Below are 27,019 nucleotides of genomic sequence, written 5' to 3' on the forward strand. Positions count from 1 at the left end.
ACGCGCCCTCGCACGCGCCCCCACGCACGCCCGTCATGCACGCGGCCCACCACGCCGGCCTGGGCCTGAGCAGGGCAAGGTGACGTTCCGGTTGGGACGTCTGCTCAGCGCAGGCGCTCGGGCTCCTTCCCGGAGGGCCTGGCGGGGCAGCCGCCTGCTCCCGGGCCTGCTTCACCCCGCCGGTGCCCCCGTGCCCGCCGGCCGCCGCCCCGGCCTCCCGTCGGGCCGCACGTGGGACCCGCCGCGCCCTCCGGGGGTCACCGGGTCGCGGCCGCCGCCCCTCACAGGCCGCTCCCTCCGCCGCCGCGGGGCAAGCTCAAGGCGGGGCCTACCCGGGTGCGTCTGAAGGGAACCGCTTGTAGTGAGGTAAGGAGAGGACGGGTAGACTCGGAGCCGCGGCCGCAGCGCATCCTCCGGCCTCCGGGGAGGAGCGGGAGCGTTCCTGGGCCAGGCGGGACGTGGGGATCCCGAGGAACGCGCTAGAAGAGCAGGGGAGGCCGGCGTTAGCCCGGGGCTTGGGGGCGCCCACGCAGGCCTGCGGTTCCGGGCAGTCGCAACCCGGTGATTGATTAAAAAGCATGATCCGGGGATCCCTGGGTGGCGCAGCGGTTTGGCGCCTGCCTTTGGCCCGGGGCGCGATCCTGGAGACCCGGGATCGAATCCCACGTCGGGCTCCCGGTGCATGGAGCCTGCTTCTCCCTCTGCCTGTGTCTCTGCCTCTCTCTCTCTCCGTGTGTGACTATCATAAATAAATAAAAATTAAAAAATTAAAGTAAAATAAAATAGAAAGCATGATCCTCACAGAACCTACACGAGTAAATTTCAAACTCAGTCTAAAGTCCTGACGTGGGGCAGCCCCGGTGGCCGAGCGGTTCAGTGCCGCCCTCGGCCCAGGGCGTGACCCCGGGGTCCGGGATGGAGGCCCGCGTCGGGCTCCCTGCGTGGGGCCTGCTCCTCCCTCTGCCTGGGTCTCTGCCTCTCTCTCTCTCTTTCTCTGTGTCTGTCATTAATAAATAAATAAAATATTTTTAAAAATAATAAAGTCCTGACGTGTAAGGAGGATGTAATTTACCCATATGGGCTAAGAGACAGAAAACCCCGTTCAGTAACCATAGGAAAAAAAACTAGGCGAAAATCTCAATAAAGACTTTGTGCAAGACTTTTTCCCTTTGATTAAACAAGTTTTAAAGACCTATCAAGGTCAGGGGCACCTGGCTGGCTCAGTACAGCACGCCACGCGTGACCTCAGGGTAAGGAGTCCAAGCCCCACCCACGATGGGTGTAAAGATTACTTAAAAAAAAGAAAAATCAAGGATGACTCTATGGAACAGAAAAATCCACCAGTTTCACCTTACTTAAAAATTCTATCCCAAGAATAAAAGTGAAGAGTAAGTCTTTGACTAGGAGCGCGGGGGGGCTCAGTCAGGTAGGCAGCTGCCTTCTGCTCCGGCCATGACCCCAGAGTCTGGCTTTGGCCCTGGATCAGGCTCCCTGCTCAGCGGGGAGAGCTGCTCTCTTCCTCTGCCCTTCCTCCCAGCTTGTGCTCTTTCTCAAATAATTTTTTAAGAATATGTGAATAAAATTCACCAAATTACACCAGTTAAGGCAGATACCGATCCTCCCATATATGCTGAAAAATAACCTGATAAATTTTATTCTTTCTAGTTTAAATTTTTTAAAGTAGGAATTAATAGAATTTAACGAAAGGGTATCGGCAAGAAATTCAGAGCATTTATTATCGTTAATGGTGGAACATTAAAAGCATTTCCACTGAAGTCTGTAGCAAAGCAAGTATTTGTTACACACTGCTAGTATCCAGTTATCTGTGCTAGACCATAGCTAAAGCAATCCTAAGAACACTTAAATATCATATAGGAAATAAAGTTTTATCAATTGCGAAAGATGGGATTCTTTTGGATTTTCTAGGTAAGAGTATGTTCACAAGAGTTCTGCAGTTTAACGGATTAGCATAAAAACCAAACTGCTTTTACCATGACAGCAATGGCCAGTTATAAGATATATTAGGAAAAAGGTATATTTCAGTACAGCAACAAAAATTAAATGCCCAGAAAATGTTACAAAATGTAAGAAATCTTACAAAACCAAGCCTACAAAAAGCTCTGGTTTAATGAAAACGTATGTTGTTCTTCAAGAGAAATACGATTGTAAATCTCTCCAAATCCCATGAATTTATTAGCACAACCAAAAACTTCCAAGATATGTTCACCAATAGTCAAGAAAATTTTTGCGAAATACGTTAGTAGGGTGTTATCTCCATCAAATCTGACAATACACCAGAAAACCAGAATCAAAGCAATTATTTTATTTGGGATATCAAATACCTCAAAGAATTTAGTACATACTAGCATTTCAAATCAGAAGAGTGGACTTCAATAATTGGATTCTGAACTTTTGAATAAAAGTAGCTCTATACCTTACTCTTCAAAAAATCCATTCTTGGGCAGCCCCAGTAGCCCAGCAGTTTAGCGCTGCCTTCAGCTCAGGGTGTGATCCTGGAGGCCCGGGATCGAGTCCCACGTCAGGCTCCCTGCATGGAGCCTGCTTCTCTCCCTCTCCCTTTGCCTCTGCCTGTGTCTCTGTCCCCCCCCCCCCCCCCCCGTCATGAATAAATAAAATTTTAAAATCTTAAAAAAAAAATCAATTATTGATAAAGATCTAGCTGGATGCATACATGATGTCTTAGAGAATATACTTCATATTTTGAAATTAGTAAAAAATGTATCAATCTGAATACACAGAAATATAAAACATCTATTAATAAAAGACCACATAAGTCAAATACAAGTGACCAATCAGTAAACATGGGTAACATAAAAGACTAATCTCTACACTATATGAAAAAAACAACAAAAAAGAGAAAGACAATCATTCAACAGAAAAATGGGTCATGTTAGAAAAGGCACTTCACCTAACATAAAAATGGTCTAAAATAAACATGAAAAGATGCCCATCCCTACTAGTGCCAGTTTGTAATTAAAATAAAAATATTTTTTCACTCATTAAATAAAAAATTAAGAAATCTGGTATCAAATGTGCTTAGTAATATGGGGAACGGGTACTCACTCACTGCAGACAAACCATAAATTGACAAGCCATTCTGGGAGCCAACTGAAGTATCTCTTTAAAACTGCCTAACTCTGGTCCAACAATTCTAAAACTATCTCCTGCAGAGAGATCCTTATATGCACTGAAGAGCCATACAGGATGATGTGCTGTGTTCTTTCAGCATCATTTGTAATTCGGGACAAAAATGGGGAAACTCTCTTAAGCGTCCATTTTAGACTAGATTACGGAACAACTTAATTTTATAAAAGTAAAGAGATTAGGTGTGATTATACTGAAATAAGCCAAGTAGAAAAGTTGCAGAACAAAAAGCATACATTTATGCAAAAATGGAAACTATATATTTTATTTCCTGTGCTTACATAGAACATGTATGTACATCCATGGACAAAGGTCTAGGTAGAAAGTTAACGACTGGTACTTACAGGGAAGGCATTAGGATTGAAGGTGATGGCCGAAAATAGATTTATCTCTGATGTTTTTACTAGTAAAGTGTAGTCATATACTACATTTGTAATCTCAAAGATAAAAAGCAGTATGCACAAACATGCATTTTAAGAAACAAATACACAAAATTATTTGTATTTCTTCCTCCTTTCCTTCCTTGATGTAAACATACAGGTGAGGTTCTGGGAGATTACCTGCCACAATGATGCTAATTCTGTACAAAGATATCTCCAGTAGAAATGATACACTCAACTCCTATATTCTCATTTGAAAGAAAGGAAAATTCAGTTCAAGATTTGTAAAAGCAATACAGGATCTGTTTAGAGCTCCTATTATTTTTAGTGACTTCTGACATCCACATGGTACATGATTGTACACTGAAATTCTGCTTATCTTTAGAAGGCAGTATTTGGGGCAGAGGGAAATACAATTTTTAAGGCTAAACTTAAGTCATGAGCATTTCAGTCAGTAGTTTTTATTTTTTTTTATTTTTTTTTAATTTTTTTTAAGGTATTTATTTATTTATTTGTGATAGTCACAGAGAGAGAGAGAGGCAGAGACACAGGCAGAGGGAGAAGCAGGCTCCATGCACCGGGAGCCCGACGTGGGATTCGATCCCGGGTCTCCAGGATCGCGCCCTGGGCCAAAGGCAGGCGCCAAACCGCTGCGCCATCCAGGGATCCCAGTCAGTAGTTTTTTATTAAATTTATACACATCTCTGAAATCCAGATTGGCCTATTTCTTTAGCAGTTTACTAATTCCACCTCAACCATTTAAACAAAAATCCTTTGATATTTAAAGTCACCAACTGATCAACTCCTTGTGAGCATTGTTCTTTCTGGAGATTATTCTGTAAAACCTTATTCTAATGAGAATGACACTGGCATTCGAGTACAAGCTGCATTTTATGAATAACACTACGCTTGAATGTATAAACTAAAAATTGTTTTCAGATTAATACATACATTATCGATATGGTTTCCAATTATTAAATAAATTGCCTGTAGCAATAGGGACTGAGTTAAGACACCACCACAGCAGTCCTATTGTATCTTGAAGACCTGCAGTGTAACTGGCGTAACTTGTCCCCGCCTTTTTCTGCTAATTAGGAAAGTGTCTACGTTTGGGACAGCACAATCCCACCATAAAGTCCTCTATCAACCTCTCATTCTGAGGGAGCTTCAGTTAATAGATGCAAAGACTGGCAGCTTGTTCACTCATTGGTGACCTTAGCTGCACCCTTGGAAGACTTCTTTGGCAGCAGGGAAAGGAGACACACACAGCAGGCCCAAGCAGGTGCCGTGATGACCTCTGGCACTTTTCCGGGCAGAGGAATTGCTGACTTTGAATTCGTGTATTGCTGAAGTCTTAACTCACGAAAATAAAGGTAAGAGACCCTGCCAGAACAATCTGGTTTCACAACGGTTAGGAGAGAAAGCGTATGGGCAGTAGTTTCTCCCAAATGAAGAGGTCACGGGTGAGGAAGAACCACCTCTCCAGTGAAATTCAGAATTTCCCTGCCCCGCCCTAAGTACCCAGTCAGCGCTCTCCTACGGAGGCAAAGGCGGGTTTGCCTTGGGAAAGTGCCTCTCACCTTCCTTAGAACAAGTCCCTGTGACAAAGGGCTCCAGTGGGAGAGCCTGGGGCAGGGTCATAAACCTGCTCTGCTGCTGAGATCCCACAACCACCGGGGAACTTCCCCTCCTGCCTTCCAAGAGCTCTGGCTGCATTAAGGTCTGAGTCAGTGACTTAAACTCTAAGACTCCACGATCCAAACTGTCTTCACCACAGGCCACCAAGGAAACAGGCCTTTTTACTTCATATCATGAAGGCACTTTTACAACTCTATTAACACCAGTTTTATCTTCATTCAGCAATATTTTATATGAAACACCTAACACCTCTTACGTTACACATAGTCAAAAAACAGGAGCCGATGACGACAGTTCAAAGAAGTCATACACAAGTAACTGATGTGAAGAGACTCAGAAAATAAGTATTTTGAGTAGATTCTGTAAGTATTTAAGACAAAAGGCGGGGATCATTTTATTTCAAGAAACTATTTAGCATTTAAAGTGAAAAGTGACAACTAGTTAGTAGTTTTAGCAATTTTCTTTTCATGGTGAAACTTAGAAAACAAGACAGGAGTTAAACTGAACTCATTTAATATAAAAGTCTTTATTTACTCACATAATTTTATTTTTATAACAAAGCACTTTTTATATAATTTAAAATACACATGCTTTGATTGAAGAGTGACTGTAAATGGATCCAATTTTCTTCCACCTGTGATGATAACTTTGTTATTTCTTCTAGAAGTACTGGCTCTGAAGGAAGCATTTTAAGGTGTAACTGAAAAGAAAAATAGAACATTTAAAATTAAATTTTTGTTTATTCTAGATTCAACCTTCTTACCAAGGAACATTGCAAGATACTATATATTTTTTTTTAAGATTTTATTTATTTATTCATGAGAGACACAGGCAGAGGGAGAAGCAAGCTCCCTGGAGGAGCCCGATGCAGGACTCGATCCCAGGACCCCCCAGGATCATGACCTGAGCAGAAGGCAGATGCTCAACCACTGAGCCACCCAGGAGCCCCTCTATCAAACCTTCTTATGAGTTCGTTTCTGGTACTGTCTCTCCCTTATGAGAACTGAAGTTGTCATCACTCTCCTCCACCTAAGGAACGCCCTGATACAAATAGAGAAACAAAGTCCTAGTTCTAACACTTAACTCCATATTTCTGTATCTTTAGGTTTCTCCTTTCACTGGAACTCACTGGTAATGAATGACTGATGGCCTTTGGCTTTATCTTCGCTTTATCTTCTAAAGATTAAAGTAAATTTATATTCAGGAACTATAGTTGGTAAATTTGGGAAGGGATATAGAAAAAATTTGTAGCATTTGTTTTCTCAACCTACATGGTATCATCTGCATATTTACTTTTAAAATAATTTTAAATAATTAGATCAAGTGAAAACTGATTTTATATATATTAATAGGATAGATGGAGTATATCATCTGTTAACACTAAGTCACATCATCTACTTTCTTCAATACAATATACTATTGAAATAAACATGATTTCTCCATTACGTTAGTCATAAAACCCACTGTTCTTGCCAAAAGACTTGAAACCCCTTCAACCAGGATAGATGTACTTGATTTCAGCAGCAGAAAAAAACAAAAAGTAAACAGGAAACCTAATTTTCTCTTCATGATAATAAGAGTGCCAAAATATAATGACTTTAAAAAGTTATTAGTTTAGTATATTGAATCAAATGGATGACACAGAAAAGTCAGGGGAATGTATCAAAATTGTGTTGAGTAAAGGAAAAGACTACAAAGCTGTGCTGTTCAGCTGTCCAATACAATAATCACTAGGTAAAGATGGCTATTTAATTAAATTTCTGGGGGATCCCTGGGTGGCGCAGCGGTTTAGCGCCTGCCTTTGGCCCAGGGCGTGATCCTGGAGATCCGGGATCGAATCCCACGTCAGGCTCCCGGTGCATGGAGCCTGCTTCTCTCTCTGCCTGTGTCTCTGCCTCTCTCTCTCTCACTGTGTGCCTATCATAAATAAATTAAAAAAAAAAAAAATTAATTAAATTTCTGTAAAATAAGCAATCCAGTTTCTCAGTCACATTAGCTACATTTCTCAGTGTAACTGGCGTAGTGCTACTACCGTAGCTCGGTAGTGAAATGTGTCGAGGGGCTGACATGCTGGACAGAGCAGACAGAGAACACTGCCATCCTTGCAGACAATTCCATCAGACGACATCACCCTAGAGGAAGGCAAGCTGAGGATTCCTGCCTTACGTTGGACTTACCTTTAGAAACAATGCAAGATAAGCCTGGGCTAATTCAAAGTCACGCTTCTTGTCCAACATTATCCCGATCATCTTTAAGAAGCTCTGCATAATGTCTACAGACCCACCACAATCAGGAGATAGGCTTCGCAGCTCTGTTTCAATTCCTGATGGGCCTAATTCTTTCAGAAGGTTAAGGGCAGCTTCATCTGCATTAAGTTTGAAGAAGAATCCAGTTATTACCTACAATCACTTCACTTAAAAAACTGTAGTTTCATTTCATGCCCAAGCAACATCTATTTAAATTACACAGGAAAGTTTTCCCATGACTTTATTTTTTCCTCTTAAGTAGTAGAATGAACCCCAAATTAAGTACCAATCAATACAAATGATGAGAGAAATACAATAAAAAGTACTAAAAGCACTAAAGTTTTTGCATTCTAAGTTTTTTTCCCCTGCTGTTCAAGCTGTTAAAATCTAATTAATGCCTAGCAACAGACACTTCAAGATGGTCTTACATCAATCAGATGGTCACATATCAATCAGAACAAACCCAAATATAAGAAGGCTGTAAGGTACACACCAAATTAACAGTAGTTGCATGGAGAATAGAATGAGGTGAGGGTATTTATTTTTCTTTCCTTTTATTGCTAAAAAATTTTTTAAAGCACATGATCATTAAGAAACACTAACAATACAGAAATATCTAAGAGGGGGAAGACTCTACACCTTATTCTTACCCACCTAAATTTACTCCTTTTTTCCAGAAAGAAGCACTCTTGTTTTATATGCATCCTACAAGTACATATTCTATACACTTACAACTATTTTTAAAACAGGCATTTGATATTATAATGGCAATAACTATGCTTTTAGCTTTTAGAAAAGGAATAACACCAATGACAAAAATCTAATAAATTTTATTTTCTGTCCTTCAGTCTATACTAAATAATAGTGCTTTTCTTCTTTGTCCCTTCAGAAATATAACAAGTTACTCCTTAATGATTCTGCTATTCTTTAGTCATCTATATAATGGCCCATCAGTACCATTATTTGACTTTTGCCAAGGTGGACTGAAGTAATGCCAGTATGAAAACAAAAGCATTTGGATCCAAAAAAACAAGAGGATAAATCGAAAAGGAGAATGACCGTGATTTTGTTAATTGCTTATAGTTCATATTGTTGATCACTATTAGCTACAAACTCTAGCTTTCAAAATTTGAATCTATTATCATAATAAATTTTAAAAACTGTCTTAATGGGGTAACTTGGGACTATCTAAAAATCACCTAAGATCAAAGTCTCTGTATTATAAACTGTATTTGTAAATAACAACAAAAAAGACAGGAAGAAAAAACCCACTAATTTTCCGTATGGAAAATGTGAAAGGTTCTCAAAAAGTTATTATATTATTGATACTCATTTGCGTTTAGTGTCACTTGTCTAACATTAACAATACAAAAGCTAAAATTATTTCACATTAAAATCAAAATTTCACTCCTTTCAAATTTTTTCAACTACTGGAAAACTTGCTAATATTTCACTCAATTTCTCTTCATAAGATGTATTATATAATACATTGATGGTATTTGGTGAAAGATTTCATAATTTAACTTACATTTATTATTTACCAGTCCTTCTTCAAGTTTCAAGCAGAAATCTGATTTTTGAGCTAAAACTCCAAGATTTACCACTTTAGACTTAAACAAAAACAAAAATACATTATTCCAAGAATACAAGTGTAACAAAAAAATTATAGCTTATAATTAAAAGCTGTCATACATTTTGCTTTATATCTGTAAAACTAGGTCTTGATAAAGAACTATAAACGTAGAACATAGAATGCTTCAATTTGGTTTTTACCTGATGGGGATCATTATTTTGCTCAGGTACAGCATATCTGGGTACAAGGCCAGGAACTGTTGGAATAAAAAATGGTGCTGATTTGGGTACTTTGGGTGGTTCCTTTGGTTTATTCTTTTTCTGATTAAAAGGAAATGAGAACGGGAAAAAGGACTAATTAGTAATTACCTTGCCAACAGTTTCTAATATTTAATTCCAAATCAATTTTAAAACAAAGTGCAAAAAGTAAACGGAAGGAATGAACTTTCTCAAATTTGAATGCCAAAATAAAGTCCCAACTGACCAAGATTACAGATTAAACTGGGCTTCTCGGGCAGCCCAGGTGGCTCAGTGGTTTGGTGCTGCCTTCGGCCCAGGGTGTGATCCTGGGCACATGGGATCGGGTTCCGCGTCAGGCTTCCTGTGTGGAGCCTGCTTCTCTCTCTGTCTCTACCTCTTTCTCTATGTCTCATTAATAAATAAATAAAATCTTTTAAAAAATAAATAAAAAATAAGTAAAAAAATAAACTAGGCTTCTCAAGGCAGACCTCTAGTGCCCTTGCTGACGAGGGAGAAGAAGAATGACAGGGTTCTGGAGAAGCTCTGAGAGTTCTCATTTTCCTCAAACATATTTATATGAATATTTTGGTAAACAAGTAACAAGTAATTTTGAACTTATATGACCTTTTTCGCAAAATGGGCTAGAAAGCAAAACTTAGATAAGTGCTCAACAGTTTCTCAAATTTTTTTTTTCTCCAAAAGAAATTTGGAACCAGGGGTAGACTTTGCCACTAGAAATAATTTGGTGAAATTTTTTGTGTGTGTGAAGAATAGCCCTGATTCCACCAGGGCTATCACCAGGGATACTGGTGTCCTTGTGGAGGCATACCATAAAAGAAAGTTCCTGCACGCAAGCAGGACAAGGTACTACTGCCTGCAGCGTAAGCACAGCCCTTCCTGATGACGGTGGAGACTGCAATAAGGGTCACAGTCACACTGAGTTAGAAGGGAGAGACACCGAGATGTAAATAAGAACAAAAGGCTTCTGCAGGTGCTCCATAGGGCTCTGGAAATTATCTAACCTCACAAGGAAAACCAAAAGGAGAAAAGTTACCACAGAGCAAATGTAAAAATTCTAACTTCTTTCATTCAGTAAGAAATAAAAATATTGGGGTTTTTAGCATATTTCTCCCATAAAGATCATTCACTCAGGGGTTTTTGTTGTTGTTGTTGTTTTGTTTTGTTTTTTTGAAGAGTTTATTTATTCATGAGAGACAGAGAGAGAGAGGCAGAGACACAAGGCAGAGGGAGAAGTAGGCTCCATGCAGGGAGCCTGATGCAGGACTCGATCCCATGACCCCGGATCATGTCCCAGGCCAAAGGCAGACACTCAACCACTGAGCTCCCCAGGGGTCCCCCTTCACTCAGGTTTCTAGGTAAGTTTTTATGCAGAACAAAACTGTATCTGAGCCTAGAACAGAGCTGTTCAACACCTTAGCTCAATGAATTGGGCATTATTCTGACTGCTCCCTTCACACTAGTCTACTTGGGACTTCTTAACGCATTGCTTTTAAAGCTATCCCATAAAGTATTCCCTTTACAGCTGACACCCTGGGCAACATGATGGACAGATTTCATAACTATGTTCCGACACAATGCACGCTAAAGCTAATGCCCAATCTCTCACAAAGTGAGCAAGTAGAAACAAGAATATTTAACTTCTGAGAGGAAAATTAACACATGAAAACTCTTCTTATCCAAGACACACCTATCTTTTTTGGTGCTAAGTAATCAATTACAAAAACATCCTATCTTGTCATAGTTATCTATGTCAGTTCTCACACTATTTTATGCCCGGCCCACCATGTCACTTAGTATACACATAACCTCTAATGCATGTGGAGATGTATATCTAAACAATCAAGTTTCATAAAACATCATTTATCCTTACTATCAGGATAATCTTTGAAGTTTTCTATTCTATTAAATTATATTTGCTATTCACAAATGTGGAGTCATAAAATATGCTTTGGAAAATACTAACTTATGCCATAATTTTCCATTTCTCATGTAAAACTATAAATTCCTCAAGGACAAAGGAACTAGGATTTTTTTCACTGCTGTTGTCCTCAGGACATTACCCAGTACTTAGTTCATATTAATTTATGTGCCTGGACTCAACACAGCAAGCTATAAAAATATTCTTGGAGTTGACAGTAAGATATGGAATAGTAAATGAAGCTTAATTAAAAGACCAGCAAAAGTCTTCTTTTCATTCCCAAGTACCTAGCAATAGAAATATCACACATCATAGCAGCCATTAAAAAAATTTAAAAAAAGTCAAAAAAAGTTTATTAAATTTAAAACACCCAGTTTTCTCTAGTTGTAGGCTGTACTTTTGCTCAGGGCCCTCAAAGTCAATTTCTATAGGGAAAGAATCCTGTAAGAATAATATTGGATCAAACAGTATTCAACTAGTATTTTCTACTACCTTAGGCATTAACTGTTCCTTCTGAAACTCTCCAAATAGAGGAGCTATCTCTACTAAAGAAAATGCTCCTGGAATGTGTCTTTAGGAGCCAATATTAAGCATTCTAAGCATTACCTTAATAACATCAAGATTAAGAAGATTTTTCCACCGTGATTCAGGGAGGAGTGATAGTGTCACCAACTGCTCATTCAACTGTTCTGGGGAATCATACTCTATCATTTCATCACTTGGTTCTATGGTTTCTTCTGAAAATTCCACATCTTAAAACAAAACATTTTCAGGTGAAACAAATTAATGCAGAATGAGATTTCTGTCAGATAAAAAGCAACTTATTTATTCTAAATCCATTAGTATTTCATACCATGTTAACTGAGCATAGCCTTATAAACTCTACTGACTTCATTTCCTGACCTTCTCATATTGTCTACAACTCCCATGACCAGTTCCAAAACACTTATCCACTGGTATACTATTTAATTTCTTATCAATACTGTATCAATTATATTTTTGCAATTAATTCATGAAGTCATTCAAAATATTGCCTACCAGTTAGAAAATACTTTGAAGGAATGCATTAAACTTTGCCTTCAGTAGTAATATCCCTCATGTTAGGTTTATGATATTATACTTCAAAACTACTATTTTGTGATTACCTTCGTTTTGACAAGTACCAGGAAGCATCACTACTAAAGGAACATAATCTGTGGGAAGTGGCCGTAGTGAAACAACTGAATACAGGGAAATATTGGACCTGAGAAATAAACATATAAACAATTTTAAAAACTTATAAAAATAGATTTTTCTGAGAAACTTCAGTAACTGGCAATAATCTCTACTATCCTGCGCTCAGCATCAGATTCCATCATTTTGAAGTAAAAAAAAAAAAAAAAACTCAAAGTATTATTTTGAAAATGCCTCAATTTGTGTCACAGATGTCATCACAAGAAAGCTGTGCATAAACATTATAAACAGAGTCTTATTTATTCATTTATTTATGATAGTCACACAGAGACAGAGAGAGAGAGGCAGAGACACAGGCAGAGGGAGAAGCAGGCTCCATGCACCGGGAGCCTGACGTGAGATTTGATCCCGGGTCTCCAGGATCACGCCCTGGGCCAAAGGCAGGCGCTAAACCGCTGCGCCACCCAGGGGATCCCCAGAGTCTTTATTTTCAATGTAATACAAAAAAGTATTTTTTTGAGAGATCAGTAGTAGATAAAATTTTACAAGATAACATATATCTGTATTGTTTTGACAAATGGCAACACGTCCATTTAGGGAAATCATTACTGAAGGAAAGATGGACTCAGAGAATTAAGTCAGAGAGAGACTATGCTGATTAGATACTTTGCGTTGCTGAAGTTACGGACTTTCCCTTCTTTAGAATGATCCTCTAAAGTGGTCATGTGTCTGCTACTTAACCCTGTACACCATGGCCTTGGATGACTAATCAAGATGTAGAGAACTCTCCCAAAGTGGGCTAATCAGATTCTCTTTCCCATACATTATAAATCTGGAATATAAAATAACAATTGGGAGTATCAGATCCTGAGTTTCATTAATAGTGGCACTATATACTCTTGCTGAGGTCCCACAGGTACTCTACTATTCTTCTCTTGTCTTGACTGTTCAAGCTTCTTAGATTCTAGCAGATACTCTATTTTGTATATTAGAGTGGCCAGCTATTTCTATTATATATTTATTTTCACATCCTAAAAATCTATAAAGTTTTAAAGGAATCCACTTTTTTCTCTTTAATAAGAATTAAAGGAATTAGACGTGAATTCAGAAAATAGGTAAAATTTTTCTAGACTCAGATAATGGACCACTTATCTTGAACTCTTACATGTTCATCATCACCACCATAAATATCTTTACATGGTTATGAAGAGTTATGTAACTAGAATGAATGAATCTTAGAAAGCATTTTGCCCATACTTATAGCTTACATTGTAGATAAAGAAGGCTGAGTTGAAAAGTTGGCCAAAGTCATAAAGTAGTCCTGGGCTGTGGCAGAAGGCCAGGGCCTGGCTAGGGACTCCCTTTCCCTAACATTGTAAAATTCACTTGAGCTATTCTGCAAATAAAAGCCAAATATGATAACCAGTGATCCTCCATTGTCCCCCCCCATGCCCCGTGGCTCAGTCGGTAAGTGGCTGACTCTTGATTTTGCTTCAAGTCTTGGAATCCTGGGATTGAGCCATGGATGGAGCTCTACACTCAGCAGGGAGTCAGCTCTAAGACTGACAAATCTTAAAACAAACAAACAAACGTGATAAATAAAAATCAGTCATATGGTTCAGAATTTCACACACAGGCAAAGATACCTAAATTATCAAGCAGATGCTGAATCAGTCACAAACTTATGGCCAGTTAACTCTATGTGAAATTTCTATTTTATAAATTAAAAAAACCAAAACTAAATGACAATGTTAGCAACATGACTTTCTGACAATATCGTTGTCGTCCTTACCTAGAACAAAAATGTATGAAATAACTTACCAGAGATAAATTCCAAGGTGGTCCACATGGGAAGTGGCCAGAAAGTCTCCAGTAGGGGACATGGTAACATTGAGAGGAGCAGAGTCCACCAAAAAGCTGTCTATAAGGCTATAAAAAAAAAAAAAATTATAAAGTATTTGAACTGTACCAAAAAAGGAAATAACTCACAAAATATATCTTTGTAAAAGAACAAGGGATCAGAGATGAAGAAAACTCATTTTTGACATTCACAAATGAATACCAGAAAGCCATCACTAACAAAGAGCTTTATTAAGTTAATATGTAATAATCATTTCTCTTAATGAGTAAGACCAAGAACACTAAACAGACCAATTAACTGAAGAAAGTTTGAACAATATTCCCTACTGTGTACTAAAGGAAATGCTCTATTTTTCTGGAATACCATTTTGGTAGACTGAATTGGAGACAAATTCTGAAGATGTAACACATTTAAAATAAATCTGATTACTAGTATTCTCCTATATATTTGTTATCCCATTGAAATTTTAAAAAGTTTTAGTCAACATAAGGAAGTAATAAAATAGCTGTAAGTAAGAATAAGAAAATAATAATGGAAAAAACTTTGAGTAATTCTAACTATTTTTCAAATAGGTAACTGTACTATATGCGAAACATGAAAATTCGGTCTGCAGAGCATAACCGCAGAACAGCTTATGGAAGCCAGTCTCACAACTTTAAAATGCTGGAAGAGTTAAAAATTGGGGAGGAAAAGGGAGTGATCACACCTCTGTAGGAGACACAAAAGAGGATTTTCTTTTTTTAAGATTTTTTAATTTTTTATTTATGAGAGAGAGAGAGAGAGAGGCAGAGACATAGGCAGAGGGAGAAGCAGGCTCCATGCTGGGAGCCTGACGCGGGACTCGATCCCAGGACTCCAGGATTGGGCCCTGGGCCGAAGGCAGGCGCCAAACCGCTGAGCTACCCAGGGATCCCCAAAAGAGGATTTTCAAAGAACAAAGAGGAGTTGAAAAGTTGGCCAAAGTCATAAAGTAGTCCTGGGCTATGGCTTGAAGGCCAGGGCCTGGCTAGAGACTCCTTTTCCCTAACATTGTAAAATTCACTGAGCTATTCTGCAAATAAAAGCCAAATATGATAGCCAGTCATCCCCCGTCGTCCCCCCGCCCCCACCGTGGCTCAGTCACTAAGTGGCCCATCGCAAATGTCAAAGAGATCGAGACTGAGCCTTACATATGAACAAGGTCTCCACAGATGTTGTTGATACAGAAAGTACTTCCTGGCTGAGGAAAATGTGGGGCACAAAGGGAAGGAAAATGCAAATAGGTACAAGTGAGTATTGGTTTGGTATATAAACAGGTGCATAAGCATAAGGCTGAGTACGGCATCTTGAATTCAACCATATGAGTTTATCTTTAAATCAATGGAAAAGTCACTAAAGGCTTTTCAGCAGATAGTGGTGTAATCTTCACCTTCCTAAGAAAATCTGCCATCAAAATGTTGAATACATCTGAACAGGAAGTACAGTGAGATTATGGTAGTAGTCACCTGACCAATGGCGGCAGGAGGAAATGAAAAGGTGGATCTAAGGAGTAAAGAAAAGTCTAACCCACTGGCATCTTGCAAAGGAGGCTTCTTACGCTGGCTGAGTGTGAATACTTTGTATTTTAAGAGAAGCATACTGGTTTTAATCACAGCAAACTACATTATTCACTGAAGCCAATACATTATCCATGGGAAAACTCTGCAAAGTGACTGAAGTTTAAAATCCACATTAAGGGGCGCCTGGGTGGCTGTCAGCTAAGTGTCTGACGCTTGATTTCAGCTCGGGTCATGATCTCGGAGTCCGGAGATGGAGACCCGTGTCAGGCTCCACGATGAATGTGGCACCTGCTTAAGGTTCTGTCTCTCCCCCTGCCCACCCCTCCCTTTTCTCCTCACCTCTCTAAAACAAAGAAAAAATCCACATGAAATAAAACATTATTTCAAGAAAAAAAAAATAGCAGTGAACACTTTTTTAGTGCTCCATGCTACGAAGTAACCTGAGTGCTTGAGTCCACTTAATTTAATCCTCACAACTCTCTGAGGCAGATCTGTCCTACATAGATCAGAAAAATGAGGTTTAGTAAGATTTAAAAACCTGCTCAAGGTAGAAAGCAACTGAGCTAAGGACCGTCATCCAAGCAGCTGAACTCTTCATCTCTATAAACTCAGCAAAACTACTAAAACTAAAGATACAATAAATAGCTCAAGGGCATATACAGACCCAGAGGATCCTTACACTGGTGATCCCTGGAACATACTCTAAACAGCTCAAATGGAAATAAAGATTCTCCAGTGATGATATTAAGTGACTTTTTCATGACAAAATCTTTCTGAATTTAAAATTAAAAATTTAAGATTAAAAATGTAACTTTCAGTAATGAACGCAAGATAGGAAAATAAGACTAAAATTAGTACTAAAGACACACACACACACAAACACACAGCAAAGTGTGCTCAGGACAATGTTTTAATTGTTATGGGAAAAAAGTAAGAACCTATCTAATTTCTGTTCAAACCTACTTTGGAAGCTCATAAGAATGGCTTCTCTTAGAAATCAAGGGGATTTGGGGAAAAACAAAACATGTGCTAAACAATTACTATATAACAGAAGCAGTTAAATTATTTATACTAATTCACTTAATCCCAGCAATCCAGAACAGAAACATTACCTCAGTGTATACAGATGAAGATCAAACTTAAACACAATTTCAGATCTTACCATTTCTTGTGTCTCGATCAATATTTGTTCATTAAAACTTCCGTGAACATTAAAACTTCCTAACATATTTACAATCTGTTAAAAAGAGAATCTAATGCTTGAACAAATTTATTTTACTTGATACTGAAATTATTTCACCAAATTCATTGTGTAACCTGGGTTCCACAGCTGTTTTGTTTGGGTAGATTGGCTCTACATTATGTAAAAGTATCAAACAGAGAAAGGTGATTTCCACATACGCAGCTTATTTTACATTGCCACATTAGTTCATAAAGTTTAAGTGAACAGGCTTAACGCTACACCAAACTACCACATAGTCTTCTGCTAATCCCACAAAATGAAATGTCCTAGGTAAATGATACATATTTTTGAGAACATTAAAATTCCCATTCTAAGGGATCAGATTTTTAAGCACAGAAAATTGCATATACAAGTAACATTAAGGAAGTAATTTTTTTTTTAAGATTTATTTATTTTTAGAGAGAGCTTGAGCAGGAGGGGCAGAGAGAGAGAGAGAGAGAATCTCAAGCAAACTCCTGAGTGTGGAGTCCCACATGGGGCTTGATCTCACGACCCCCAGATCCTGATCCCAGCCAAAATCTGGGATCTGCCACTTAACTGACTGCATCACCTAGGTGCCCCTGGATTGGTTTTATGTTGCCTTGGTCATTGCAACTTTGCTTGTACTTGCAATCAGAAATTTGATCTTACTGTTGCTTTATTATTTGGTTATAAAAGTTTCTTATCCCAGTTCAATTTGTTTTTCATTCCAACACTGACTGTTGAGCCATTATTTGTTTTGTTCCCATGTTTCTGTTCTCTTTAAAATAAAGCTTTGCTTTATTTCACTTCACTTTGGTCCACATGTGAGCTGATGCTTGTTTTCACCACATGCAAGCACAGCTTCAGTGCTATACAGACAATGATAGGACAGCCTTGTGTTTGAAGAGTATCTCTTTGGGTTTGGTTTTCACTCCTTACCTCTTCCCTTTTGCCTTATCTGCCTGAACTCCCCATGTATGGTCACTTAACTACAGTCATCCCATTCCCTGTATCCATTTACTGCTGTAAGATTCCAATGGCTCTCTGCTGCCAAAAAAATCAGTGGTGGTTGGAAAGGGAGTATTTATGGCAAGTTTCTCTCTCTCTCTTTTTTAATTTATTCATGAGAGAGAGAGAGGGAGAGACACAGGTAGAGGGAGAAGCAGGCTCCATGCAGGGAGCCCGATGTGGGACTCGATCCCGGGTCTCCAGGATCATGCTCTGGGCTGAAGGCGGCGCTAAACCACTGAGCCACCCAGGCTGCCCTTATGGCAAGTTTCTGTTAAAATTGCTGATCTACTCAAACTCTGCTATTCTTTTCTTAAAGTGCTTTTGTCTTTTTGCAATTTTATTTACCTTAAGATTCATTTGACCCTTATTAACTCAGTATTATACAAAGTTCACATTGGACTGAACCTTTTTGCTTAACTAACTGTGCCACCCAGGCACCCTTAAGTAATTTTTTATTATATTCTAAACTAATGTAAACAGCGTCTAGATGTTCAATCTCCAAAGTATCAGAATTATCTCACACTGGTATCTTTTTTTTAATTTTTTTTAAATTTTTATTTATTTATGATAGTCACACAGAGAGAGAGAGAGAGAGAGGCAGAGACACGGGCAGAGGGAGAAGCAGACTCCATGCACCAGGAACCCGACGTGGGATTCGATCCCGGGTCTCCAGGATCACGCCCTGGGCCAAAGGCAGGCGCTAAACCGCTGCGCCACCCAGGGATCCCTCACACTGGTATCTTTAATGAACAGAACAAAAGGGATGGTTTTGCCTCAGTGAGAATCACAAAACAATGTTCTCTTCCAGCTATATTCATGTAATGCTCCATTGAAAGCAGGGGTCAGAGGGTGAAAAAGAAGAAAATGTAAATTTCTATTAAACTATTTCCTTTTACATTTTTCTCACTCCAAAGGGGTTCAAATTTGAACTTCTTAATAGGTTAAAAACAACCAGAAATAAGAGGTGGTAGTGATAGGGGACGCCAGATAATTTCAGGGATAAAAAATTTCAACTCTGCTTCTCTGAGAATCCTACAAACACATGAAAATTTTCAGCACTTAAAAACATTTTACGGTAACAGTTCAAAATCCATGCAATCTGCTTTAGATAGGTATTACAACAAATGGATACACCTGTATGTAACCACACTCAAAGGTCTGCTCACAGATGGCTTCACTTTTCAGACTATGTAATAAGTAAACTCACTCTTTAACATGTTACGTAAATGATGAACCTGCTTACTGAAGAAAGAACTAGGAGTATTCAAGGATTGCTCCAGTAATTATGTTTTTAAAAAGGGGGGGAGAAACCAAAAAACCCAACAGTTACCTATGGTCATATGATGAAATACTAATCCTCACTTCCTTATTATCTTCTACATCAACAGAAGTAATTCATCCTTAGAACATGATGCAACCAAAGTTGATTATCACCAACTATTGGGAAATCTGTTTCTTTCTCCTACGCTTATTATAGCAAAATGTCACTTACAAACTATGCTACCTTGGGTAAAATCACTTCTCTCTGAGCCTCCATTTCCTTATATGTAAAATGGAACTAATAACAGTAGTAGTATCTACAGCTAATAGGATATGCAGGAAGATGAAAATAAAAGCATATTAAGTGCCTAGCACTCATGGTAAATGTCAGCTTAGTTGCAATCAGGCAGCAGCAGCTATGTGATACTGCTTTCCAAACTCTCATTCGACCTACCTCATGGCTGAACCAAAAAGCACTCAATGTTTTTCTTTATTAAAATATATTTTGGTTCAATCAACCGGTGTAGAAATTATTACATTTTCTTTTAACTATCTCTTTGTGACTCATTTCTTGCTCATGTGTGTCTCCTAGCTTCCCTCTGTATTCACTTAATACTATCTCAGTGCTCATCTAAAAGTAAGATATCAGAGTGGAAAACCTGCCAGATTTAAATGTGTTCAACTTTCTACTGAAGAAATTCAGCAAAAAGGCTAAGGTTGAGTCAAAGACTGGTGTCTTTGAATACTACTTTCGGATCCAAATATAAGCTTACCACTTTAAAAATATTAACCCATCTCTCCCATCTAATGTGAAAAAGGTAAGTGAAAGGTAAATTATACTAACTCTACTACTTGTACAACTTTTCTACTGTAAAGAAATTCAATTATAAAATTCATTTTTAGAAGACAGTGAAACTCCAAGAAACAAAGGACTACTAGCATTTCTAATGTAGCCTTCGAAAAAAGGTTTTAAAAATAAGAAAATACCAACTTTATGTGAACCTTTTAAAGCCAGAAGACACAACCAACTAGTTATATTTTGTTTTACTGTATTTTAAGTGAAAAAAAGCCCTGTGGACAAAGGTCCCTGTTATTAGGGCTGGACCCATTAGACACTGTTGAAGTGCATATTCCAAATCTTCTACGTGTTCTAGATAGTAGCTGTGCCTCCTTCCTGCATCAAAGTTAAAGGGAAATGAGCACATCAGGGTTTTTCCTTTCTAAAGGTCAAGTTGCTTTCAGGTATAAACTTATCAATTCCTAAGAAAAGAGGAAGTACATTTGGACAGAGATTAATTTAGGAATATTTCAGAGGCTTAGAAAGTGCCATCTTCCTTCTCATTTTCCCCACATTTCCTTAAAGTATGTTCCTGTTAAAATGGACACTTCACTATTCCCATTAACATCTTCATATTCATCCAAGCAATTCTGTTAAGTGAGATGATTTTAAACTGTGTCTATTCCTACATAATTTTTAACAACAAAGCTAGCTCCCTTGCTCTTTTCTGTAGGTCTCCACTGTTCCAATTATGTAACAGAAGTAGATATTTTTTTTAAGTGCTTCTTTTTCTAACAAGTTTCATGTGAAACAGATTTCTGAACACTGCTGGGTTTTGCCCAAATCTTTTCTTCTTTTCTTTTTAAAGATTTTATTTATTTATTCATGAGAGACACACACACATAGAGAGAGAGAGAAAGAGAGAGAGAGGCAGAAACACAGGCAGAGGGAGAAGCAGGCTCTGTGCAGGAAAGTCTGATGTGGGCCTTGATCCCGGGTCTCCAGGATCACGCCCTGGCCTGAAGGCGGCGCTAAACCGCTGAGCCACCTGGGCTGCCCCGGGTTTTGCCCAAATCTTAACACATTTTCGTTACTTTAAGGTCTCTCAAACATCTTTTTTCAAGAATTTTGTTAGAGACAGAAAAGATATAATATACACAAAGGAAAGTTAGGGTTTTTGGCCTTTTAACTAAATTCACTATAAACAACACACACTCAACAGAAGTTTGCAGTTCTAAAATCTGAACTCTACCAGTATCTGGAGTATCAAAAGGGTCAAGTAAGCTTTCTTAAAGTTTATGCAACTCACTTCTATATCTCAATTTTGCAGGAACAGAAAACCTAAGAGACACCGCATTTCCTTACTACTATTTTTTACAGCACTACTCCTTGCTGTTTAAAAGATCAAAAACACTCCAAGGACAAAATAGAGTAAGGTCAGAAAAATCCCCAAATATATTTACATTCAAAAGGCATACAATTATTGAACTATAGGTAAAAGTTACATGTAAAGATAATTACTGAGAAATCTTCTGACAGAGGTTAGGGATTTAAAAATAAACTCACCACCCAGATGGAAGGTCCCAAGTTCTAACAGAACAATCCATTGAAGCACTTATTAACCAACGACCATCAGGACTGAAAGCCTTCAAATTAAAAAAAAAAAAAAAAAGAATATATATATACACAACATGTGTGCGTATTTACATACATATGCTTGTGTCTGTATATTTAAAGCTTAAAAAATGTAAGAAATGAAAACAAGATGTAGGTTTCATTAAAAATAAGCCTGCGTAAAACTTAGACTACCTTATTGTATAAAAAAGTATCACTTCTTATATACCATTGGTTGGATAAATATAATTAAGCTTTTATATGAATTACAAGAAGTTTTACAAGTTAACAGTATCCAATTTTCAATTTACTCCATAATCTCCTATACTTATAGACAGTTAACTGACTACAAAACATTTTTAGCATAAAACTGCTATTCCAAGAACATTCATTACAAATATTTTGTTAGCCTAATTTCATTTATAAAGTTATGTGAAAGAAACAAAAGTTCTACTGAAGAGTCTATATATTTCGACTGACTTTCTAAGAATCCAAAGTGATTTTGAAGACTGTAAATACTCTTAAAATACTAAAGTTACTAATGAGTAACTTTTTCTTGTAGTTTCAATTAAAAAACTTTTATAATGATGTTTTATTTCCAAAATAAAATTTAAAACTATAATAATCTGGGACTTCTGGGTGGCTCAGTAGTTGAGCGTCTGCCTTCAGCTCAGGGTTGTGATCCCAGGTCCTGGGATTGAGTCCCGCCATCAAATTCTCCACATGGAGCCTGCTTCTCCCTCTGCCTGTGTCTCTGCCTCTCTCTGTGTCTCTCATGAATAGATAAAATCTTAAAAAAAAAAAAAAAACCTGTAATAATCAGAATTTCAAAATAAATTTAAATAATAGATTACTTATGTCACCTTAAAGAAGCTGTATCTATTTTATTGACATAGTGGAGAAACAGCTCTCATTTCCCTGTAGCATAAACGTATTGTGAAGCTTAGATCAGGTCGTATGTGAAACAAGACCCAAAACAAAATTTTATTTAATTTTTATCCAGGAGTCTAAATACCACCAGGATTATGACCTTCAATATTGACAGATGATAATGGGCTAAACAGATGAACAGATGTTCACTGGGTTGCAGTGATACTGTGGAAACGCAAATCTTAAGGTACAGTGAACTCAATTTACAAAATAGTGCACATTAACAAAGGAAGAGGAAAAATGACTCTGATAGGTAAAGTCATGTTATAAATGCTCAGAGGTTTAATTAAACAGGAGTAACTTATTATTAAGTAGGAGATATTCCAGATACACAAGGTCAAAGTAAGGTTTGAAAAGGAAAGAAATACAAAGAACAAGCTGACACTGACTGGTTTCAAAAATGCCTCAAAAAATTTCATCAAGGGACACCTGGGTGGCTCAGTGGTTGAGCGTCTGCCTTCAACTCAGGGCGTAACCCTGGGGTCCCAGGATCAAGTCCCACATGGGGGAGTGCTTCTCCCTCTGCCTATGTCTCTGCTCCTCTCTCTCTGGGTCTCCCATGAATAATAAATAAAATCTTAAAAAAAAAAAAAGACGAAAGAAAAGTTTTAAAAAGATTTTCATCAAAATTACTCCACTCCAGACAGAACACAAAAAACTCCTAACTCTGGGAAACGAACTAGGGGTGGTGGAAGGGGAGGTGGGCAGGGGGTGGGGGGTGACTGGGTGATGGGCACTGAGGTAGGCACTTGACAGGATGAGCACTGGGTGTTATTCTATATGTTGGCAAATTGAACACCAATAAAAAATAAATTTATAATAAAAAAATAATAATAAAATAAAATAAAATTACTCCACTCCTGCTTTCATTTCTATAGAGGCTATCACAACATATTCTGTCAATGGGTAGTCCTGCCAATCTCCACCTGCAGAACAACACAATTTCCTGACCACCCCCCACTTTAAAGATTTTATTTATTTATTCATGAGAGTCACAGGGAGAGAGGCAGAGACAGGCAGAGGGAGAAGCAGGCTCCCTGCAGGGAGCCCGGCGTGGGACTTGTGGGACTCAATCCCGGGTCTCCAGGATCACACCCTGGGCTGAGGGCAGCACTAAACCGCTGAGCCACCCAGGCTGCCCTTTTCCCCATATTTTTAAGGGAATGGATAACCACTGCAAGTTCTGATTTTTGATGCGAGAACAGATACATAATGTAGCTATTGGAATTGCCACTGAATCGCTCAGATTTTAACTTTTTTGTTTTCAAGTAAATCAAAGTGACTGTGATTGATAAAAAGTTACAATATATACTCAATGTAGTTCTCAATATATAGTTTTCCAACTATCATATCCTACTATATTGTATCATGTAATTACATATCCCACTATAAGAATAAAATGTCATATCATACATACCGTTCATCCCACTTTACGTACCTAATAGTAAGCTAAAATACATTTTTATTGATTAAACTTTTACAGTTAAATATAAACTAGAAATTACACTAAAGTAGAAAAAAACAGGTATCAGATGCTGCAGGTTCCCTAGTATTAATTTGTTATGCATGCAAAAAATCAGAAATGAGTTCTTTCACCCTAGATTAATATTAAGTTAAAAATGATATACTGATGTTTCAATAGGTCCTTATTCTCCAAAGTATACTTCAGCTGTGTTTAGAGTTTAACAGAAAAAGATGAATTCTGGGATTTATGCTTTAACCTGATGGCATTAACTCCCTGAGAAATATTAAACTTCTTTAACTTCTAAATTTTCTTTAAAAATCTATTCTCTAAAAATTAGTTTCTGAATTATTTATTTTGAATACCTCATGATAAATTTAATGCTACTAAAAGATAACAATTTCATTAATTTGAAAATTTTTAACCCAAATAGAAACAAATTAGTCCAGTTTTATTTAAACATCACAAGTTCATTTTACCAGGTCATTTATTTGGCCTTGGTGTCCAGAAAACTCTCTGACAATCTTCCTAGTTTCAATGTCCAGAACACAAATGGAGAAGTCATCCAAGGCAAGTCCCAGAATGCCACTAGTAAGATAAATATACTAGTTTTAGTAAACAAACCAACAAACTTTTAACTAAAATCTCATAGTCATTTTAATTTTGCTAATAATCAAGTATATCTGTGGGGAAATTAAGCAAAATTCTGTCCTTTTACATTAAATGTCTGATTTTCTCACTTGGAAAATCACGTACTCACATTAAGACTTTTACCAAAAACATCAAGAAGAAAATCCATAATCATTAAAGGAAAAACTTTACCTGTCTCTATGTAGCAGCATCATATTTGGAGATGAACTGAGGCTCACAGAATGGATTAAAATTTTGTTTTTAAAGTTCCAGAACTTGAGTAATCCTTCACTACCAGCTGTAATAATCAACTGGTTTAATCCATCCACTGCAACACCTCTAACAGATCCTTTATGAGCTTTAAGCATACGTTTAAAAGAAAAAAGAAGTAAGAATTGGCACTGCCTCTCTGAACAGTACACAAAGAATGATTCGTTCAATTAAATAAGTTCCTACTATTTAGTTCCCTTAAAATCTTAAAATTAAGCTGGATTTCAGGGAATAAGGAGAAAGTTATTATATTGCTCTAGTGAAAACACACCCATCAGGGATCCCTGGGTGGCGCAGCAGTTTGGCGCCTGCCTTTGGCCCAGGGCGCGATCCTGGAGACCCGGGATCGAATCCCACATCGGGCTCCCGGTGCATGGAGCCTGCTTCTCCCTCTGCCTGTCTCTCTTTCTCTCCCTCTCTCTGTGACTATCATAAATAAATAAAAAATTAAAAAAAAAAAAAAAACTTAAATATTTAAAAAAAAAAGAAAAGAAAACACACCCATCAGGTTGATGCCACAAAGGTTAAGATTTTCTGTTTCATGCAACGGGAAGAAAACAAAAATTTTAATTCTGTATAATATCTGCTTTCCCCAATCTATCAATAGCTTCATTCTCTTTAAGTATTTCAACATGGTTTATAGTAAGTGTAATGGCAGTAACTGCTAGGTAGGTTTGACAATAACCCATCTATAACCTTGGCAAAATGCCTGGCACTCACTCAAGAATTTAATAAATGCCAGACAGTCATTAGCTTTCTTTCTTTCCATATTATTATTTTTTAAGTAAGAAAAAGGAAATAAATTCAATACCTTGATCCTCTCCAAAACTTCCTCGATGTATACCAGACTGCATGTTATATACATCTACTGTTCCTGATGAGAGACCAATTACAGCAAAATTTCCGCAAGAAGTTATATCTACCGCCTTAGAAAACAAAATTTAAAGACAAATGATACAGAAAATAACCAACATTTTTACTGTACTGTATGATTTCCAAATATCTTTTTATCTACTAATTATCTCATTAAAAAAAAAACATGTTAAATGAATTGTCTCATTTCCTTAAACATAATGTAATTATACTTGGGCATATAGAAACAACATATATGCCATCAACTGATCTATGCCTAAATAAAACGTGGTTTATTCACAGAATTGAATATGATTTAGCAATAAAAGGAGCAAAGTATTGATACATACTACAACATGAATAAACCTTGAAAAGAGGAAATCTATAGAAATAAAAAGCACGTTGTGGTTGCCTAGGTTAAGGAGATGGGACACAGGGGAGAGTCCAAGATGGCAGAGGACTAGGAGACCTTTGTTTCATCTGGTCCCAGGAATTCGGTTGGATGGCTATTGAGTCATTCTGAACACCTGTGAACTCAACTGGCGATCTAAGAAGAGAATCGCTCCAACTCTACCAACTGAAAAGTGACCACTTTCTGCAAGGTAGGAGATGCAGAGAAGTGAATCCAAAATGATATATGGAAAATAAATGGGGGAGGGGTAGGGAGCTTCTGTAAGCTGGCCATTGGAAAGTACATAGCAGCAAAGAGCAAATCAGAATTTTTAAAAGTCTGCTCCCGGGACAAACTTGCCTGAAAGGTGCTCAAGCAGCGAAGCGGGGATGGGGAATCCTAGGTGGGACAGTGTAGTCTCAGGGTCACAGGAAGACCAGGGGTGCCTGTGTGCAGCAGATTCCCAGGAATCTGAGAACTGCCATCAGCGAGCGGGGGGGGGGGGGTTCAGCTCAGCATTGCCATAAAACACAAACCACAGCACAGTCAGGTGACCACCACTCTCCACACAGGAGCCCAGCAAGTGGCAGAACCAGCGAGGCCCCAGGGAAGATTGGCAGGGAAGCGCACGACAGGAGTCTGCATGGTTTGGGGACTCCAAACCTGGTCATGTGCCTGAGATCTTAGAAATGCTCAGTGTAGGGTGTAGATGGAGACCAGGAAGATGGGAATGATTGCTTTTTCCTGAGGTCATGCTGAAGAGTGGGGCCTGGACCTTTGGCTCTGAGGATAGAGACTGGGAGGCCCCCATTTTCCTCTCATCCTCTAAAGCGGCACAGAAAGCTTTCAGGGAACACAAGCCACA

The 27,019-nt window shown here is 38.2% G+C and overlaps 1 protein-coding gene and 1 long non-coding RNA gene across 3 annotated transcripts in view; one reads left to right on the plus strand and one right to left on the minus strand.

The window, feature by feature from the left end:
* The first annotated feature begins 248 nt into the window (after positions 1-248).
* On the plus strand, positions 249-26,383 carry LOC102155726. Of its 2 annotated transcripts, none has more exons than XR_005356518.1 (5): positions 249-366; positions 4,641-4,918; positions 19,820-20,045; positions 22,623-22,736; positions 26,254-26,383. It is a non-coding gene; the product is annotated as an uncharacterized LOC102155726 (long non-coding RNA). The 2 variants fall into 2 exon arrangements; XR_005356517.1 differs by lacking the exon at positions 26,254-26,383 and adding an exon at positions 25,697-25,967.
* Positions 5,691-27,019, minus strand: part of WDR36 (WD repeat domain 36) — a 42,936-nt gene continuing 21,607 nt past the window's right edge. The window contains exons 13-23 of the mRNA XM_038532153.1: positions 25,723-25,837; positions 24,834-24,999; positions 24,491-24,599; positions 21,572-21,651; positions 14,175-14,282; positions 12,326-12,423; positions 11,787-11,932; positions 9,203-9,322; positions 8,958-9,039; positions 7,361-7,548; positions 5,691-5,883 (exon numbers count right to left, since the gene is read on the minus strand). Of these exons, the coding sequence (XP_038388081.1) occupies positions 5,734-5,883; positions 7,361-7,548; positions 8,958-9,039; positions 9,203-9,322; positions 11,787-11,932; positions 12,326-12,423; positions 14,175-14,282; positions 21,572-21,651; positions 24,491-24,599; positions 24,834-24,999; positions 25,723-25,837 (1,362 nt within the window). The 3' untranslated portion in view covers positions 5,691-5,733. The remainder of the gene's footprint in view (positions 5,884-7,360; positions 7,549-8,957; positions 9,040-9,202; positions 9,323-11,786; positions 11,933-12,325; positions 12,424-14,174; positions 14,283-21,571; positions 21,652-24,490; positions 24,600-24,833; positions 25,000-25,722; positions 25,838-27,019) is intronic.

This window comes from Canis lupus, chromosome 3 (genome assembly GCF_011100685.1).
Source record: "Canis lupus familiaris isolate Mischka breed German Shepherd chromosome 3, alternate assembly UU_Cfam_GSD_1.0, whole genome shotgun sequence".
In the NCBI taxonomy this organism is placed as follows: domain Eukaryota; kingdom Metazoa; phylum Chordata; class Mammalia; order Carnivora; family Canidae; genus Canis; species Canis lupus.